This window comes from Lissotriton vulgaris, unplaced genomic scaffold (assembly GCF_964263255.1).
Source record: "Lissotriton vulgaris unplaced genomic scaffold, aLisVul1.2 SCAFFOLD_2419, whole genome shotgun sequence".
NCBI lineage: Eukaryota > Metazoa > Chordata > Amphibia > Caudata > Salamandridae > Lissotriton > Lissotriton vulgaris.
The window spans coordinates 193,240-214,201 of record NW_028249492.1 but is presented as its reverse complement, the minus strand read 5'-3'; the positions used below and the strand labels follow the sequence as shown (position 1 = coordinate 214,201).

Below are 20,962 nucleotides of genomic sequence, written 5' to 3'. Positions count from 1 at the left end.
GGTAATTGTAACATCTGTTTTAAGTTTCGTTCTTCACACACTAAGAAATATAAGTAATATTTAATAGCAAAAAAGAAAAGTATTAGTTCTGGTATTAAACAGCACATAAATGTTATCATTGGGAGTATGTGCAAATGCTCACTATAGTGATTATTTTCAAATTTTTCTTTAACCTTCTTTCACCATATTATACATCAGCCAATTACATTCTGTCTATTTGATATATAAATAAAGGAGAAGGGACTTAGTAGGGAAAAATGTTCTGCAGTGCTTGAATTTGACGTTATCCTTTTCCCAGTGAATCTGCACTAAAAAGGAGTGTCAAATCAGTGAATAACTTGTATTTTGCTTTTCATGAAGTCTAGTCTGATTACTTGAACATTGGTGTGTTGCTCACAGAACAATACGGATAATGCTTGGATAATGTGTCCAATTGTCAAAGAATTCACTGCTGTGGGTTTGGTATGTGCAGGTGAAAGGCGCTCAAACAGTGCGGGTAGAGTATGGTGATGGATAGCAACCACAGACTACAGAAGCGACCCTGTTTCTACACTCATGCGAATTCGGATGACAGTTGTACCCGACTGCTCCCGCCATACCTTATCCTGCTTAAGCCCAGAACACGGATTATTTTCCGTCGTACTCAACTACTTGACCGTTTCAGTTGATGACCCGCCACGCCATTATCAGCCCTGATGAGTCACAGGCTTCGTCCTGTTTGATGAAACACGTGTCGGCTGGCGTCTACACTCTATAAAGAGAACCTTATAAAGCTTTCTTCAAATCAACAGCTTCATCTCCTTTTGTCCTGTAATACAAATTTTACGTAATTGTTCATTTGACGTGTGCACAGTTCTTGTCTGTAATGTGTCCAATTGAATGTGTGTATGAAATGGGAAGGCACAGCCTGTTATGTAGAACTTTCAGAATTTGTTCTGTTGGTGGAATTCGTCCATTCTCTTGTCTCACCCTCCTTTTTTTTACATTTATGTTCAGATCGTCCATGCCAACATTGTCGTGTACAGTTACCATTACTTGCTAGATCCTAAGATTGCGGAACTGGTGTCTAAGGAATTGGCCAAGAAATGTGTGGTGGTCTTTGATGAAGCACACAACATTGGTGAGATCCAAGTTTTTCATATTTGAATGCGCATCTAGGAATGCCTGCACTGAGGGGGTAACGTGTTGTAAGCCCTGTGTTGTGCATGCAGCAGGGGGTTGTGATGAGACATATGGAACGTGGAGAACTATAAGAGCATATCGAAAAGCTTTATTCTCTTTTGTTGACATCGCTGTCACTAACTTCATTTCCTATTGAATGTAATTTTAACATTATTATTATTATTAACAGACATGAGATTTGGTATGAAACATAACGACATAACCCCTAGACTGCAAAATCCACAATCTTTGAGGACAGAGAGTATGGACTTGCAACAGTGATATTTATAACGTGACTTTCTGGAGAACTCAGCTGGGGTTTGTCTTTGAAAGTTGATGGACATGGGTTCATCAAGTAGGCATCAGTAGATGTAATGAGAGGTGATTATGGTGGCTAGAGAGATGAGATCTCTGAATGATAGCAGCAGCAGTCGGAGATTTGAGCAGTGACTGGAGTGGGTAGCGATCTGTGCAATGGCTGTATTGAGGCTCTTGCAGGTGCAGCTAGGCAAGCTCATATGACCTGGTAGCTGCAGTAGAGAGCTTAATGTACTGACGTCTGCGGTAAGGTGATCTCCATTTTCTTCTGGCTGGTACCAGACAAGTTTTGGTCTCGGCAACTGCTGTAACTGTTCCTGTTAGCTAGACTGACTAGCACAATTGAGGTTGTAATGTGGCTAGCTGATAATGAGCAAGCTAGGAGGAAGGTGGTGGTTTGACAATTTGACTACCTCTTTCCTTGATTTTTAACAGACAATGTGTGTATTGACTCCATGAGTGTAAACATTACTCGAAGGACCTTGGACCGCTGTCAGAACAATGTGGAGACATTACAGAAGACCATTCAGAGGTTAGTGTGTGTTGACCTCTATGACTTGTATGACATAAAATGGCTTTTTTGGTGATTTCTCCATTTTTATAGTTCAGTGAAATGTGTTCAGAATATATATTCTGTACAAATATATGCAAAACAAATATAAAGATAAAACACGTTATTACAGATCTGGTGTTAATTGCAAACTTTTTTTAGACCTGCATAGCAGCTGTATCAGACTGGTTATATATTTACCATTCTTGCATCAACCAAAGGTAAACGAACATAGGTGTGAAAGTAATAAGGATTCTATTTTTTGCATACCATAAATATCTGTGAATACCTGGTCAGCAAGCTCTCTTAGAGGATTTTCTTATGCAGGTAAGGATGTTCTTATGCAGATAAGGCTCCCTCCCAGCAAGCTAGAAACGGGGCTTGCATGAATGGGAAGGGAAACTGCTCTTCCCTGCTATCTAAGCAACAGCAACAAACAGAGGACTACTGTCTCTATCTCACCTATTTGGCGGCCATTTTTGACTAGTCTCTCTCTTGGGCGGCCATCCTGGACTAGTCATTTTCATCATTATCTGAACATACACTAAGAACTTAGCATTTTAGACTAATCTCAACCTCCGAATACTTTGCTCAGCTATGTATCTACACCTTCTTGTGAAAGAATGTCTGCCTATTATTGCAGTATTATACTTCTACCTGTATTTTGAACATTTGTAATGCACAGATTGCTACCTCATATATTTTGGTTGCTAACTAATGTCACTTTTGATTTTTGATTTTTGATTCATGTAAATTGTTGTTTGCATTTGTACTCTGTTCTTATATTCTATCAGTAGTATACTTTCACTTGTATTCTGCACTATTCTGCACATTTCCGCAACCTGCACCCATTCCCACTTTTCTCTCCTGTTATGCACCGACTGCTACCTCATATATCATATACTTCTACTGAATTCTGTATCTACACCTTCCTGTGAAAGAATGTCTGCCTATTATTGCAGTATTATACTTCTACCTGGATTTTGAACATTTGTAATGCACAGATTGCTACCTCATATATTTTTGGTTGCTCACTAGTGTCACTTCTGCCCCCTAGGGTCACTTTTGATCCATGTAACTTGTTGTCCGCATCTGTATCTTGTCCCAGTATTATACTTCTATTTGTAGTATTATACTTCACTTTTATGCTTTGTAACTTACTCTATTTATTTGCTCTACTGCACACTCTTATATTTTGGTTATGCTGGTTGATCACTAGTGCCACTTTTGTACTTTGTAACTTACTGTATGTATTTGTTTTTCTGCACACTCTTATATTTGGGTTATGCTGTGCACATGTGTACCACTATAGTGCATTCTCCCATACCCACCTAAACCACCATCCCAACATGGATCCTATCGGCAATCACACATATAAAATCAACTACCCACCAACACTCACCAAAAAAGCCGCTAAACGCTTTAAACACAACTTCCTTAGGTCACACCCTGAAACCCCCTTTGCTGACACCTACTTCTCACCGGTCAATGGATCCCTGAACACCGATATCATCTTCCACACCACACGCAGAGCTCAATGGAGAAAAGCGTTCCTCACCTTACTCACCATCTCCTCCACCAGGAAATCTGCGCACAGCCTAACTCTCTCCATCACACCATCCCAACTCTTTCCAGGCAGAGCCACCATCACTATTTACAATAACGGGATTGTCCTATCTCAATCCACAGACAGGAACCTGGAACTACTAGACAACTTGTTCCCCACTTTCAAAGAGCACCTCTCCAATTCGCGGACCACACTCATATCTCCTCCAGTCCCACCAACCATGACCTCACAGCTCCCACCACCCACAACCCTTCTAACCTATTTCAGCGCCAGTTAGCTACTACATACTCCTCAATCAGCAACACACCTACCACCCCTGACCTCTCATCTCCCACCCACAACCCCTCTATCCCAGTTCAGCACCAGGCAGTTGCCACACACGCCTCGAACACAGACACAGATCGCTCCCCCCTCATACACCACTCACACCCCGACCCCTTCTACCAACCCTCGGACCTCCACACATACCATCAACACTCCTCTCACACCTACAGCTGTCATTAACACTCCTCTCACCCCTGACAGCACAGCTCCCACCCACAACACACCTAACCTAGTTCAGCACCAGAACGACACGCACATCGACAAATCCCTCTCTCTATCCCCCCCATTCTCAGTCCCCATTACCCTCTAACTAACTACGCAGAACACACCTCCTCTCTTAATTTAACTCCCCCTCCTCACAACAGGACCATCTCCAATCCCATTTCCCCTCCTACTCTCAGCCCCCATTACCCTTCCTGCACCCCCACCACTACTATCAGTCTCCCAGCCTACACCTTGATCCCCCCGCCTACCATCAATGCCCTCACTCATACTACCAACCTCCTCCCTACCTCATCCACACCCCTCCCGCCCAAAACCTCTCTCCTCCCTAACACCATCCCGTACACTAACACAACGCAGCCCTGCTCGAACACCAGCCCACTCTCCCACCTGCACGCGAATTCCCTGGTCAGTCATTCACCTCTGACTGCCACCCCCACCTCCTCCACCTACCCCACAATGGACAACATCATGGCCACCCTCATTCAGATCAAAGAAGACATACACATCATCAAAGAACTACTCTCCACACACCCCATACACCCCTCACCCACCTCCACCTCCCAACTCTTCCCCTACCCCTCCTGCTGACTCCCTCACTCAACACGCCCCACACTGGGCGTCAATCCCTGCTCATATTCGCAGCAACCGCCCTCGTCCCCCTCGTTGCCCCTGCAACCCCTCACACAACTACACCTCCCCGCCCAACTTGTCCCCCACCCTTCCGATTAACTCTCTCACTCAACTCTCCCCACACCGGACCTCAATCCCAGCTCGCAATCGCAACAACCGCCCTCGTCGCACCCACAGCCCTACTTCTGACCTCGACACACTCACCCTTCTCCGCTCCTATGACCCAGCCCCCCAAAATCACACAACCACCTCACACCTCACCATTCCCACGATACACTCAAATCCCCTTAGACCCCCCACACTAAACAGCAGATTCTCCATCCCCAATAACCTTAGAAAAGTCCCTCTCTCTCTAGAACCCTCTACCACCCTCAACACACCCCGTCTCAAATGCACTCTCCTCAACTGCAGATCGGCCTCGAAACATTCCGCCGCCATTGCTTATCTCCTCTTATCGCTGGACCTTGACCTAATCATCCTGACTGAAACCTGGCTAACTGAATCTTCGTCACCTATAATGGACATTCTGGTTCCTCCCAACTACCACATCATCAGGCTCGACAGATCAGGCAAAATAGGTGGTGGAATCGCATGCATCTACAGGAACAACCTCTCTGTTCTGAAAGTCAATTCCACCTCCCTACCATCCCCAACATCCTGGGAATACATCTGCCTCGACATTATTAGTGAGGGCAAACCGATATGCTCTCTTCACAGCATTTACCACCCACCCAGGGACAACCTCACCTTTTCCCAACAAATCATGGATATGATCTCAACCAATTCCGGACGGCAGCTCACCCAAATATACCTTGGTGACTTCAACCTCCACTGGAACGATCGCAATGACGCAGTGGTAAATAGTCTTAAAAATGTCCTTGATGCCCTTAACCTCACCCAAATATGCAACAGCCCGACCCACGAGAAAGGCTCTATCCTCGACCTGATCATCTCCAAAGAGGACTCTATCCAACTTGAGTCCATCCAACCCTGTGACTGGTCAGATCATCATATTGTCACATTCTTCATCAATGAAAAAGTTAAAGTTAACCCGGCTCAATTCTCCAAGCCCAAAGTCTGGAAAAGAGACATGAAAAAACTCAACCCAGGCTCTTTGCCCCCTAACAGTCGCAATCTCCTACTCCCACCGACAGGCGCTACGGACGTTCAAACCCTGACTGACCACTATCTCAACGCTATGACCTCAATAATTAATGAGGCTGCACCTATGCAGCTAAAAAGAGTTTCTACTAAAATCTCCAATCCATGGTACGACGGGAGTCTCAATGAGGATAGACGAAACATGCGAATGGCAGAGCGCACCTGGAGATCAGCTCCCTCTGCACTGCACCTAAAAGATCTGAAGAAAAAGAGAAACGCCTACTTCAGGAAAATAAAACGCTCAAAATCAGATTTCTTCAGCCTCCAGCTCGACCAAGCAAAAAACCGCCCGAGAAAACTGTTTGAGCTAATCAGATCACAATCCAAGGATCAACCCAAACCACTCAACACTGTGCGTGAAGCACCCTCCTGTGAAGACTTCGCTGCTTTCTTTATCCAAAAAACTGACAACATAAAGAGCGATCTCCTCATTGACGCAAGCCTCTACGCCAAACCCCAGTGCTTAGCACCCATTGAACCAAAAAACAATGCTACATGGTCAACCTTTGGCACATACTCGGAAGAAGAAATTGGCAAACTGCTCAGCACCCTGAAACCATCCAATCACCTCACGGACCCCCTTCCTGCTACCGCAGTAAAAGACTTTACCCCTTTGCTTCTCCCTCTCTGGACTAAAATTATCAACAGCTCTCTCCAACAAGGAAGCATACCTGACTCCCTCAAAGTTGGACAAGTCACACCTCTTCTAAAGAAACCTACAGCCGACCCCTCTGATCTCAACAATTACCGTCCCATTACCAATATTCCTACTCTCGCCAAACTGCTGGAAAAATGCGCACAACTACAATTGACTAAACACATTGAACAATTTGATCTCCTCAACCCTCACCAGTCAGGCTTCCGAGCAGGACACAGTACAGAAACTGCTATGACTCACATAATTGACGACGCACTTCAAATGCTAGACCAAAACGACACCTGCCTCCTCATCCTTCTTGATCTTCAGCATTCGACACCATTAAACATGAGAATCTACTAGAACTACTAAACACAAGAATGGGTTTATCTGGAACTGTTCTCAAATGGTTTACTTCCTTTCTTCACAACAGGTCGCAGAAATTCAAGAGCAACAACCTGATGTCCTCGCCAATACCTGTAACGCTAGGCGTCCCCCAAGGATCCTCTCTATTCCCAACTCTGTTCAACCTAGTTATGGAGCCTCTGACCACCTTGCTACAAGCATCCAATGTACACTTTCACATGTACGCCGATGACACCCAACTTTATCTCAAATTACAATCCCCCAAAGACATCCTGCTCCTGAACTCAACGATCAGAGGCACCCAATCCTGGCTTGCCGATAATCATCTCAAACTCAATGCCCTGAAAACAGAGTTCCTTCTGATCTCACCTCCAGCGAAGATCTCCACCACTCAAATTTGGCTTAAACACCTAACCGCACTCAATGTCCAACCCACCATCGTGGACTCAGCAAAATCTTTAGGCATAACACTCGACACCAATCTCAACATGCAGCAACATATCAGCAAGGCAACAAAGGGAGCAAACTTCCAAATCAATACTCTGAGGAAACTTAAACCCTTCCTCCCAGCCAAAGACTTCCAAACCGCAGTACAAGCACTAGTCATCCCTCGAATAGAATACGGCAGCATCGCCCTCTGCGGACTCCCCCTAACTACAACCGCACCCCTAAGAGCTTCTCTAAAAGCTGCAGCGAGACTCATCACTGGGTCAAAAAAGCACTCCCATATTACCCCTGACTTGAAATCGCTGAACTGGCTGCCTTTTGAAGCCAGAATACATCTGAAAATCGCCTGCATGACACACAAGGCGGTACACCTAAACTCACCCGGCTACCTCGCTCAGAAGCTGACAATCTCTGGCGGAGCTAGAATCACCAGAGGCACAAACAATCTTCTGCTGAAACCTCGAAGATTCCGGAAGGAAAAAACATATAAGCGCTTCTTCTCAGGAATGGCGCCTAGGATCTGGAACTCACTCCCTCCCGGGAACCAGGCTTATCTCTTCCACTACACTCTTTAAAAATGAAGTAAAAGCTATCCTCATGGCTAAATACACTTGAACTATTATCTCGAACTCTGTTAATACTCTGCACCGATCTATACTACATGTTTGACCCCTTTGATTATTTGTATTAGTTGTCTTATTACTCACATGATTGGCTTTGCAGCCACCTATTTGTACTGTTTGATCTATTGATTTATCTGTCTGACTATGCTCCCTCATGTACCCCTTCTATGTAAAGCGCTCTGATATCTGCAAAGATCTTGTCCGCGCTATATAAAACTTTCAAAATAAAAAATAAATAAAATAAGGTACAACATTGTTTAACATGTAATTTCTCTTTCATTAGGGAATTGAGTCTCTACCAGGCCAATTATATTCTTTTGGCAACAGTCTACTGGCCTGAGAGTGGGTAGGCTTCTTTCACATATCGCACCGGATGAAGTTTCATAACAGATTTTATTCTGTTTCTCATAAGGTCTTTGTACACTGTTTAGAAACACTACATTTGATGGCAAGAGTTCACATTCTGTTTCTAACAAATATGGAGATCTGAGATGAGCTTACCTGCATACCAAATTGTTACCCGATATGTTACAAATAGCATGCTTATTCTCAACCTGGCTTAAAATGTGATAAATGGTTGTACACCAAGTTACCAATATTGGCGATGATGTTGGATTTCTCAGTGCTAATGTCTGCCATAAGCATGACACTGTCCAGGGTGGACTGAAGTGCTGTTTCTATTCCCTTTGTTTATAACTTTCTATGTTTGTCATCTAGAAACAAAGACAACAGAGAAACTGGGCAAGAATAGCTAGATCCAAACATGGCTTTGTAGCAGAGTTATCGGTCGTTGGACAGTATGTTGGAATCTTTGACAGAACCCAATTATATGATAGCAAATGTCAATAAGATGTCGTTGGACCGATCTGGTAGAGACATCTAGCTGCAGATTCCTTACTTTTGAATTTCCCAGGCTGGATCCGGAAGACTTTTGCTTGAGCAATGCCCTTGCATGTCGGTAAGTGGCGTTGGTTCTCTCCGTGTGACGTCTGTGCCATAAGTGACTTCCACGTCACTTACATAGGCGCCACCTCGGCGTGATGTCATCTGTTCTTTTCTTTCTGTGCCAGCTAGCATAGATCAGTGAAGAGAGCGGCCCTTTGTCACATTTTGACAGACTTTTTTCAACGCTTTTGTACGAGTTTTGATGTGTAGTTTTTTAACATGTCAAAGAAGACTTATGGATTCAAACCTTGCAGCACCTGTCATCACGTTATGTCAGTGATGGATCTGCACTTGATTTGTCAGTGGTGCCTGGAGCGCGACCACAACTTGAAGTCATGCTCCGACTGCCAGGTCATAACTCCGAAGGCTTTGAGGGAGCGGTCCTTAAAGCTGCTTGACGCTCTGCAACGCACCATTCGCCCCGTAGGTCTTGTTCTGGGTCCTGGTTGAGAGGAAGGTCAGAGCACCACACCAGGGGGTCGTTAGTTCATGTCCTCCCACTTGAAATCCTTGGGTCAGTCAGGCAAGAGGCATAAGAAACACAAGAAGTCGAAGCGTGCTTCAATGTCTTTTCCCTGTCCGTCGTCCGAGGTGACGGACGAGTCTACATGCTCTAGGCCTCGTTCTGCAAACCTGGGCCTCATATTTGGGCAATCTGACTCTCTCTGCACACGTTCGGGCCCCGGAGGCTCAGAGGGGGCTCCATCGGGTTCCACCCTGGCATTTCCGGTGCCGATGTCCCTGATGGATCCAGTGGTGGATCTGGAACAGCCCCCGTCGTGCCACTGTGACCGTCCCCAGTGCCGGAACCTGTGCCAAGACTCCTGACTCCTCCGGCACGCCCTGGCTTCCCCAGCCCCATTCTTCTCACCGTTGTCCTGGAGCCAGATCAGCACCTGCCGATTCCAACAGCACTGGACCATAGGTCAGTAACTCAGCCCTACTTTGAAGGACTAGGAATGGAGGAAGATTTGTGGGGCGGGGGGGGCGCTGTAACCCTGTACAAGATGAGTCTGAGCATGAAATGGACTGGTATGAGGAATTGGGTGAGGCCAGTTGACTGGATATCTCTCCAGATTCTGGTCTGCTTTCTCCCTACTGCCCTGGCTACAGAGGAGGGAGCTTCCTATGCTGTGGTGGGGAGAAAGACAGCTGAGGTCCTGGCCTTCAGCTCCCTTCAGTGTAAGTCAAGACGAACATCTTGACAGAGGTCCTTTAGCTGGTTGTCTCTTCCTCGGAACCGCTCCTGCCGTTCAGCGAGGCCTTGACTAATGTCCTTCTGAGAACCTGGTCCAAGCCCAGCATAGGGGCTCCTGTGAATAGTACAAATGCCCACCGCCATCACCCTGCACCGGGAGACTGACAATTTCTCCCCAACCACCCTACCCCTGAGAGCTTGGTGGTCCCAACCTCTCCCTCACAAGACATGTTCCCTTCCGCACCGCCTGACAGGGTATCGAAGAGGCTGGATAGTTGGGGCAAGAAAATGTTTACTTCTGCCAGTCTTGCATTGTGTTTGGTGAACATTGCATGCCTATTGGCTGTTACTCCCTCTCCTTGTGGGAAACGGTACTGCAAGTGCTGCCACAGGTCCCGGAGGCCTGGGCCAGTCTTTCCCAAACAGTAACATATGGGAGAGATGTGGCAAAGTTCACCATTTGTTGTGGGCGTGACATGACCGATTAGCTGGGCTGAGCGATATCATTTACTGTGGATGTTAAACACCATGACTGGCTGAGAGCTTCTGGCTTTTCTGGGAAGCTTGTGTGTTCCCCTCCCTGGCTACATCTGTGTGCCCTGACGAAGGTGCCATACACCAAAACGCACGTCGGCGCTACCCCCCAGAACGGTAACGATATACCATCTCACTTGCCTTCTTATTGTTGCACCCCTGTCCATGCAACTATGAGTCCATCTATTTTGTTGCAGACCTTGTGAAATTTATCTGTTTGAATGATTTGAATGTGTATGAGTTTGAATGAACCCTTAAAGGTGTGAGTGTCTGTTGAGCTCCCTTTTACTGCCCCGGAGTGTATGGAACACTGAACTGTATGATGATGTTTTCTTTTCTACCTGACATGAAATACCACATTGATTGTTTTTATAGAATACTGAACATATAATCGTTGAATATTCTTTTATAAATATGTGCTTGAAAATCAATAAAAATATATATATTTTTCATAAAAAAGATGACCTGAATTTTTGGATCTGATACTTGGTAATATTGCTCCATTTCGAACAAAACTGGATCCCTTAGAGGACCATTTGATACTTATTCTGGCAGGGTGTTCTTTTCTATTTTTGCTTTGATCCCCCACCTTCCTGCCTATATCCTGTATTGCCTTGGGGAACCCCCTTCTATTGTATATCCCTCTCTCCATGCCTCCATGTACGATGGCTGACGGAGGACCACCTGAACGTGCTTTAGGAGAAAGTCAGGACTCTCTTGACCAAGGGAGCCAAAGTGAGGGTTCCAGTGCCAGCAGTAGGCTGTGGTTGCTATTCCCACTACTTTCTGGTCCTCAAAAAGGACAAGGGCTTTCATGCTAGTCTAGATCTGCAAGCCCTCAACTACTTCCTCAAAGTTGAAGGTGCTCACACTGGCTCAGGTCTTGGCTGCTCTAGACCCCCCAGACTGAATAGTGGCATTGGACTTGCAGGACGCCGATTTTCACATTCTCATCCTGCCTACTTATCGGCGTTGTGGTTCACAGAGCTCCCCTTTGGCCTTACTAGCGCCCCTCTGGTGTTCACCAAGGGGATGGCTGTGGTCGCAGCTCATCTGCGCAGATCAGGGTTGCCAGTCTTCCCCTATTTTGACGAGTGGCTGTTGAAGGGAGCTCACACCAGGCTGTCGTCTCCCACTCCAGACTCTGACTGACCTCCTGCATTTGCTGGGGTTCACCATCAAAGTGCTGAATTGACACTTGATCCCCTCTCAGAAGCTCTTTTTCAGCGGAGCGGTTCTGGTCACAGCGCAGTTTCGGCTTCTTCTCCTGAGCAGCAAATCCGGGATAATCGGGCTATGATTTCGATCTTTCAGCCTCTATCCTGGGTTTCGGGAAGAATGACCGTGAGGATACTGGGCCTCATGGCCTCCTGCATCATGCTGGTGGACTGTGCCAGGTGGCATGTGCGGGCTCTACAGTGGGCACAGCATCATGCAGGCTCTGCAGTGGTACATGATGTTCCATTGGGTGTATAATTAGTGTAATCTCTCTGACTTGTTCCAGATCTTGGAGGGAACTGCACAGAACATGCAGTGTCACCTGACCAAGTGCGATTGGATCAGAGGCAGATTCCTCTCCCTTCCTCAGCCAGATTACGCAGTAGTGACAGATATGTCACTCCTGGGATGAGGTGGACATCTGGGAGAGGTGGAGATCAGATGACTATGGTCTCCGGCCGAATCTGGACTCTGCCTCAACTTTTTGGAGCTCCAAGCAATTCGCTTGGCATTGAAAGCTTTTGTTCCTTTCATCAAGGAAAGCTGGTTCTTGTGTTCACGATCAACGGCATATCTCTGGTGGGTCAACACCTGGCAGGTTCCCAGAGCGCCAGGGTGGATGAACTCATCCGTCGATGCCTAGCCAGGTGACGTACGGTCTCTTTCAGCTGTGGAGAGAGCCTTGATTAGATTTGTTCACCTTTGACGAGAACATGCAATGTCAGCAATTTTGTGTTCTGCAGTTTCCAAGGTGGCTCTCGCTCTGAGGCGTTTTTTGTCTTGAGTGGAGCTCAGTCCTCCTGTTTGCCAACGCCACTCCAGCCAAGAGTTCTCAAGAAGATCAAGTGTGACCAGCTCCAAGTCATTCTTGTGGCTCCGGACTTGAGAGTGTTGTAAAAGCACAACATTTATTAATAGGGACAATGAAGAAGGGCACATACAAGGTTTCAAAGAATAGTGGCTTTATTGCCAATAAAGCTGCAGCTTGAGACAATTTGCAGGAGTGCAAAGTGATCTAATTTTCACAGAGAGAATTCAGCCTTTATATATGTTCACAATCTCTTGACAGGTTGTTCATTAACTATTACATCATGGTGTGACCATGCTAGAATTAGATCCACGTGTACATTACAGTATCAAGGTGCATTTCAGAAATATGTCTACGTTCACATTTGACATTATTTGCGACACATCTGACCATGCAGCTACAGGTTAATCTTTAAACCACCATCTCCTGACTTTTCAGCCTTGCCTTGGCCGGTTATCTTGAAATGTACATATGCAATGTTGATCTACTTATCGGCAGAGGCCCGTGTCAGCCTTGCCTTGGTCGGTTATCTTGAAATGTACATATGCAATGTTGATCTACTTATCAGCAGTGGCCCGTGTTTTCTGCTTTCTCACACAATGACGCACTTGCTATCTGTGCTGGGCACACACTTTGCCTCTTTAGGACAACAAGGCAAGGACAGGCCAAATTTGTCACATTCTAGGTCAGCGAGCCATTCCTGGAAAAAGCTCGCTGAACTGACTGAACTGCCTCTGGTACATAGGTAAAAGCTAGTGAATCATTAAACAATTTGGAGCTTCAGCAGAATGGGCACGCACAAGCTCACCTGCCTTTCTTTCCTGGTTTCAGCTGAATTTCAGACAACTTAATTTAACCCTCTGTGCACCAGCCGTGCACCATGGAGCAACATTTCATTAAAACTAGTGGGATCTGTTTATTTGCAAGCAGGTTACAGACAGAAATTAATATAAACTACGGTTCACTTTAATATTGTCATTCAGCATAGGCCAACTTTTTTTTATCTTTTACAAACCGACCCTTTGAACCTCAGTTTAAAATAATTTCATCACGCAGCATATCACAATTTAATAATTATATTGTTCATTCTTATCATCGTCAGAAATGTCTATGTTCATTAACTCTGTAGTGACTGTTTGCATCACCATTCTTTCTTTTTCCTTTAATTTCCTCACTTGGCATTTTGTCAGCTGTCCCAATAGTTGACAGCACATTGGCAGGCAATTAACTAATAGACAACAGCCTATTATTAGTAGGAAAATTGTTATGAACACCATTCCTATCTTCCAACCCCATGCGCTCAACCAACTCCAAAGTGAACCTCCTATATCCCATGTACCAGAATCCTGATGTGCTTCTACACCTATATGATGCAATCTTTTTATTGCTTCCCTGACAGTAACAGAGGAGTCCGGGACATAGGTGCAACAGGACGCCCCTATAATTGCACAGACTCCTCCCCTTTCTGCTAGCATCATGTCAAGAATCATTCTATTTTGTAACGAAACTAATCTCACAGCTTGAAGCTCTACTGTAATATTTTCAAGTATACTTGTTGTTTCATTTATTGTTGCTTCTAGTAGCCTGGATAATCTACGTATATCTCTGGAGTTGATAGCTGGACCAATCCATGGTATCACTCCTTTAAATATGTCACCCGCTATCTGTGATGCTGTATCTCTTTGATCCACATCCACACTTCTCCTGCCTCGCCGTGGTGCATGTCTTTGCATGTCCCTTCGAACTTCTTTTGTGTCTTTTATTGCTATAGCAGGTAATACAAAACCTAGGTGACAACAACCACCCCAATTTGTTGGAAGCCATGTATAAGCCTTCTCTCCACAAATGAAATAAATTGAGTCACCTACGTAAAGTGGAATGCTAATATTTCCGGCCGTCATTTCAAATGTCATGTTACAATTTGTGCTATTTCCCACCTGATAGGTCCCATTACTCTTAATACATATACTCCCTATTGCGTTGTGTTTTCTTAATTTTAACTTTAAAAATGGTATATTCTTATTTGCTTCTTTTGATGGGCCTGCTATCCTAATGCTTGTATTCTTATTTGGAAAGAGCGGGGTAAAGATGTCAGACAGGGGAAATGTTGCATTTGGTTCTATCACTTCCGTGCAGTTCCCTAGTGTCAGAATATCTGCCATATATTTGTTATATAATGTTCCTGCAGGTGGGGCCATAGTTGCCCCTGCACCAGCAGTACTTTTCTTTAAGTTCTGCATAACAGCTATCAGTTCTATTTTTACTATTGTTATGTAAATGGCATAACAGGATGCTGCAAACGGTAGTGGGACTTGAACCAGGGGCAAACTTTGGTCTACAGAAGCTGGGAATTGCAAACATATCCAGCAATCTCCCCTTGTTAATATCTTATTGGTATGATGCATCAAAGTCACAAAGGAATTGTGGTGCATATCTTCTCTGTGGGCTATTTCTTCAGGTGACAAAGTGTATGTAGGTATTGTAGCAGGTGTTGTTGGCGTTGAGATCAACTTTTCCATGGGATAGAACACATCTAATAGATATACAGTAATTAATGCTAATAATAACAGACAGAATATCACCCCAGATATGCACGTTTTAGACTTATACCATTTTCTCTTCATTTTTAGAACTGTATTTTCCCTATCCATATCTATCTATCTATTCTTATACTTTCTTTACTTGGATGTAGTGCTATTGATGATACTATGTTGTGAATTATCACTATGAATCTTTACTATAATATAGGCTAAACACACAAAAAGCATAAACACATATAAGGTGAGGCTGTAGTATAAAATATATTGCGAACAGCTATTCATTAATATTTCAGATGGTCTCTGAGTATTTCTTTGTACTTCTCTCCTCCCAAAGAGATGCATGTAATTCTTGTAAAACACGACCCTTTGATCATAGATATCACTTGTTAGTGCAACCACATTTACATTTACAGGAGTGTCCACTATACCTCACCCCAAATGTTTCTTTCTGAAGCTGGCTGTCCTGATGATCTGGAAAAAGTTCTTTGCTGGTTGCTGCAGCAGCACGGGTGCTCGCAGTGACAGAAGGACCCGCAAATTCCTTCTGGATCCGTTCAAGTCCTTTGCTGGTTGCTGCAGCAGCACGGGTGCTCGCAGTGACAGAAGGACTCGCAAATACCTTCTGGATCAGTTCATCTACTAATTACTGCAGTGGCACGGGCACTATGCAGTTACAGGAGGACTCGCAAATACCTCCTGGATCAGTTCATCTACTCAACGTTGTACTGGCCCACTTTTTACTAAGAACTTCCCTATTGAATTGTTGTAGTCTCTTCCTGTTATGCCGACAGGCTGTTATTCCTGGTGGTAGTGCGCAATATACCCTAGTTTATTTTTCTCAGTCAGCAAGTACTCTATTCAAGGCTTCTTGTAATGCTAGACTATTCAAATCTTGCATTAGTTGGTATTCTAGCTGACTAAATACTTCCTCAAGGTAACTGATTGCGACTTCGTTGTCTTCTTCACTGCTATTCTCAAAGTCAAAAATCGTCGTCAAAATATCTGTCAGGATAATATCTAATAGTAGTACTTCATCTATTTCCTGCAGAAGATCAGGTACCAGAATTACTGACATTTCATCTCCTTCTTCTTTGTAGATCTCAAATTGTACCTTTTTTTTTCTTTGATCAGTTCTGGTGTTGGCATGTGCTGCTGACCTGGGTCTTGGCTTGATGCAGTCTCAGGAGGTGCCAGTTTTATATGGCTGGCGTGGATCCAAGATTTGTTGTTGGTGCACTTCACCGCTGTCTTTGTGGCGAGCAGCACCTGCTGCGGTCCCTTCCAGCAAGCTTGGAGACAGTTGGACCTCTGGAATGCTTTAATGAGCACCCAGTCCCCGGGCTTGAACTTGTACCCCTCGACCTGCAGCGGCTCTGGAAGGGCTCCCTTCACGTGCTGGTTGATAGAAGCAAGAGTACGTGTAAGTGACATGCAGTAATCATTCAACAGTTCATTCGTCATCATGGGCAGAGCATTTTTGTCTGGAACTCCCCAAGCTACCATTGGCAACCCAGTGACGATCTCGTGCGCACTGAGTTTGGTCTTGGCATCTGGTGTGCTCCTCATGCTCATTAGGGCAATAGGTAGGGCATCCATCCAGGTCAATTTTGTGTCAGCACATATTTTTGCTATCTTGGACTTAAGCACGCCATTTTTTCTTTCCACTGCACCCGCGGCTTCTGGATGGTAGGCGCAGTGTAGCTTCTGCTGTATTCCCAAGGCTTTGCATGTAACCTTTATTAGTTCATTACAGAAGTGACTGCCATTGTCTGAAAATATTGTTTTTGGGACCCCAAAACGTGGGATCAGTTCCTTTATCAAGCACTTGGCTGTTGAGATGGCATCATTGTGTTTCACCGGATATGCCTCTATCCACTTTGAATACATGCACACCACCACCAGGATATACCTATACTTATTTGTAGGGGGCATCTCCACATAGTCTATTTGCAGGGCTTCAAATGGCATTGTTGGTTTCTGAAAGTGGCCTTTGGGTACTGGAGCAGTCTTACCCACATTGTACTGTGCACATACCATACATGTTTGACATATCTCCTGTGCTATTTTTCTTATGTTCTTGTTCACCCAGAACTTGTCCATGCAATTTACAATTGCATCTCTACATATATGTGCTGGGCCATGCATGGCCAAACACATAGAGTAGACCATCCTGTCTGGTAACATATATTTATCCTTGGCGTCATTCATCCAACATCCTTGAACAAATGACCCATTCTTTGACCAACTCATCTGTTCTTCTGTGGTTGCTCCTTGTTGCATTAGTCTTATACCTTCACTTGTTAGATCTAGTGACTTCACTTCATCTGGTAATTCTTGGACAGTTAGTACTAGTGCTGAATTATTTCTTGCTGTCTGTTTTGCTGTTATGTCAGCAAATGCATTTCCCTGGCCTACCTTGTCTGTTACTTTTCTGTGGGCGCTGCATTTAACTATGGCCAATTTCTTTGGAAGTGCCAGGGAGTTAAGTAATTTGGTGATAAGCACTCCGTGCTGTATCTTTGTGCCTTGTGAGGTAATGAAACCTCTTTCCTTCCAGAGTCTTCTAAAGGAATGTGCCACATTAAAGGCATATTGGCTGTCTGTATATATGTTAACACACCTTCCTTCAGATAATTCACAAGCTCGTGTGAGTGCCACAAGTTCTGCTGCTTGTGCAGACAGCTCGGGTATCTTACAGGACTCAACTACAGTTTTATTTGTTACAACTGCATAGGCTGCTGATGTATTTCCATCCTCTGTTCTAAGGCAGGAACCATCCACCCACAATTCTCCCTCTGCATCTGCATAGACTAAGTCCGTCATATCTATTCTCCCTTTTGTTTGCTCTTCAGTTAACAAAATACAATCATGGTCTGTGTCCACTAGATCATCAGTGGGAATAGGTAACAGAGTGGCAGGGTTAAGCACATTGCATTTGTGGAGTGTCACATGTGCTGCAAATAAACAGATCTCATACTGTGTGAGCCTGGCATTTGTGAGGTGCTGCGTGCGTGTCTTATTTAGTATCAGCTCTACGGCATGTGGAACATAGACATCAACTTCATGTCCCATGATTATGCTTTCTGCACGTTGTAGTGCTAAGGCGGTTGCTGCAACAGAACGTATACAGGAAGGTAAAGCCTTGGCTACAGTATCCAAGGTGGCAGAGAAATATGCGCATGGTCTTTTGTGGTCACCAAACTGCTGGCATAGAACCCCAAGAGCACTCCCGTCAGACTCATGAACATAGAGTTGGAAAGACTTAGAATAGTCTGGTAGGCCTAAAGCAGGAGCAGAGCAGAGAGCTTGCCGAATGGCAAGGAAGCTTTGTTCATGTTCTGGCAACCACTGGAGGGGTTCGGGCGTGTCCTTGTGGGTCAGGGCCAATAAAGTTTTTGAAATCAAGGAGAAGTTAGCAATCCAATGTCGACAATAACTGGCCATACCTAAAAAGGCTCGCACCTGTTTTTGGGTGCGTGGCACTGGTGTCTGTAGAATCAATTTAATGCGCTTATCATCCAATCTTCTCTGCCCTTTCGACAGGATGTGTCCTAGGTAGGATACTTCCTGTTGAACAAATTGAATCTTTTCTGGTGAAACTTTGTGACCACGTTCAGCTAAGAAATTTAACAAATTAATGGTGTCAGTTGTACATTGTGCCTCAGAGATGCTACCAAGTAGCAGGTCATCAATATATTGTATTAGCACAGAGTTAGGTGATAAATTGAATGTGTCTAGTTCTCTTTTCAAGGCCTGGTTGTAAATGCTCGGGCTTTCTGTGAACCCTTGAGGGATCCTACAAAAGCAGAAACTTCTCCCGCCTATAGAGAATGAAAAGAGTTACATGCTACCCTCATCTATTGGGATTGAGAAGAAGGCATTCTTCAAATCCACCACAGAAAAATATGCCATTTCTGGTGACAGTGTTGACAATATTGATACTACATTTGGGACAACCGGGAACTGTGGCACCACTATTTTATTAATCTCTCTTAGATCTACTATGAATCTGTAACTTTTTTCATTAGTATTTCCATCACTCTTTTTTAAGACCGGAAGAATAGGGCTGTTACAAGGACTGCCTGATATTTCTTTAACAATCCCTTCTTTGAGTAAGTCAGCTATTATATCCTGCAATCCCTTTAGACCCTCTGGAGCAATTTTGTACTGTGGTATTCTTGGTAATTTTACATTCTGTTTAACTGTAATAGTGACAGGTGTGATGTTCATTTTTCCTGTGTCATTTTTGTGTTTTGCCCATATCCTTGAATCTATTTGATCCATTATTTGTGCGGCAATATTTTGTATTCCTATTGATAGGAAACAGTTGCCCATTTCCTCTGTCATTGGTCCATCTACTTCCAAGAAAACTCCGTCTGCAGTGTACTTAATAGTGGCATTCATCTTTTTTAGCAAGTCCAATCCCAACAAATTAAATGCACATTTGTCTGATATAAGGAATGAATGCGTGTCCTGAATTGGGCCTATGCTGTATTTCAAGGGTGCTGAAATTGGGCTTGTTACAAGTATGTTGGTGAATCCCACTGACTTATTTATTTTTCCCGAGAGAGGAACATCTGGAAACTTTTTCTTGGTCAAGGAGGAATTGGTGGCCCCTGTATCTATTAGTAATTCCACAGGTGTACCTTCAATCTTACCCCTCACATATGGTCCAGTGGGATCTACAGGGATTACCATCCTCTGTATTAACTCTCTCGGGCCCCCCTATTGTGCATAATAGTCCCATTCCCCTTGGGGCCCTTCCTGATATATTCCATCATAAGGGTGATGCACCTGCATTTTTGGTATTTGTTCATTATCAAAGAAATTTGTGTTGGGGGGATACTCTGTAGGGCCATGCTGTGAGTCACGTCCTTGCTGTTGATATCCACCTCTTCCCATGCTCCTTCCCCGGCCTCTTGATCTTCCCATCCCACCCCCCTCTTTGTGACTGCTTGACAGGGTGTGGGCATTGAGCTCTCCAGTGATCCTGACCCCCACAATTAAAGCATCCTTGTGTGTGTGCTTGTTCATTTGTGGTGGTATGCTGTGTAGGGGGAGTAGAAAATGACCTTTGTGGGCCCCCACGGCCTCTTCCTCTACCCCTGCTTCTTTGTCCTCTGCCGCTATACTGGTTTGCCTGCTGAATCAAAACTTTAGTTTTTAAGTCTTTTAATTTGTTATTTTTACTTTCCAACTCCTTTTTACCTAGCATTTCGTAATACTGTGCCAATTGTAAAACTTCTGTTAGTGGTTTGCATGACCAAGTAGGGTTGTACTCTAGAATCCTTGTTACAAAACAAGAGACAAGTGCACTTTGTGTTGCTTCCTTTTCAGTATCTAAACCACTTGAAGCTGTGAAGATTTTCTGTATTCTGGCGAAAAACCCAGATACTGTTTCTTCAGTGTCTTGAATGCATGCATTTAATTTTGACCAGTCTATTTGTTTTCTGGGGACCAGTGTATTCACTTTAGCCATTATTTTTGCTGGTAAGTCTCTAATATCATCTGATATATCATCTCCTCCTTTCCTTGTGACTGAAGTTATATCTTCCCACTTTATTTTTAAAAGTTCATCATCCTCTCTCCTTATTTTTCCCCAAATGTCTGGTGGCAATATTATAGAAAACATTTGTTCAATGTCCTCCAGCGTGAGAGTGCCAACTCTTAGTATTATTTCTGTCTGTCTGTACCATTCTTCTCTGTCTTG

General features: G+C 44.4%; 1 protein-coding gene across 1 annotated transcript in view; it reads left to right on the top strand.

Annotated features, from left to right (window-relative positions):
- The window catches only part of LOC147663559 (general transcription and DNA repair factor IIH helicase subunit XPD-like), a gene marked incomplete at its 5' end in the record, with an annotated part of 227,504 nt that overhangs the window by 134,089 nt on the left and 72,453 nt on the right, over nucleotides 1-20,962 (top strand). The window contains 2 exons of the mRNA XM_086950360.1: nucleotides 997-1,120; nucleotides 1,915-2,011. Of these exons, the coding sequence (XP_086806486.1) occupies nucleotides 997-1,120; nucleotides 1,915-2,011 (221 nt within the window). The remainder of the gene's footprint in view (nucleotides 1-996; nucleotides 1,121-1,914; nucleotides 2,012-20,962) is intronic.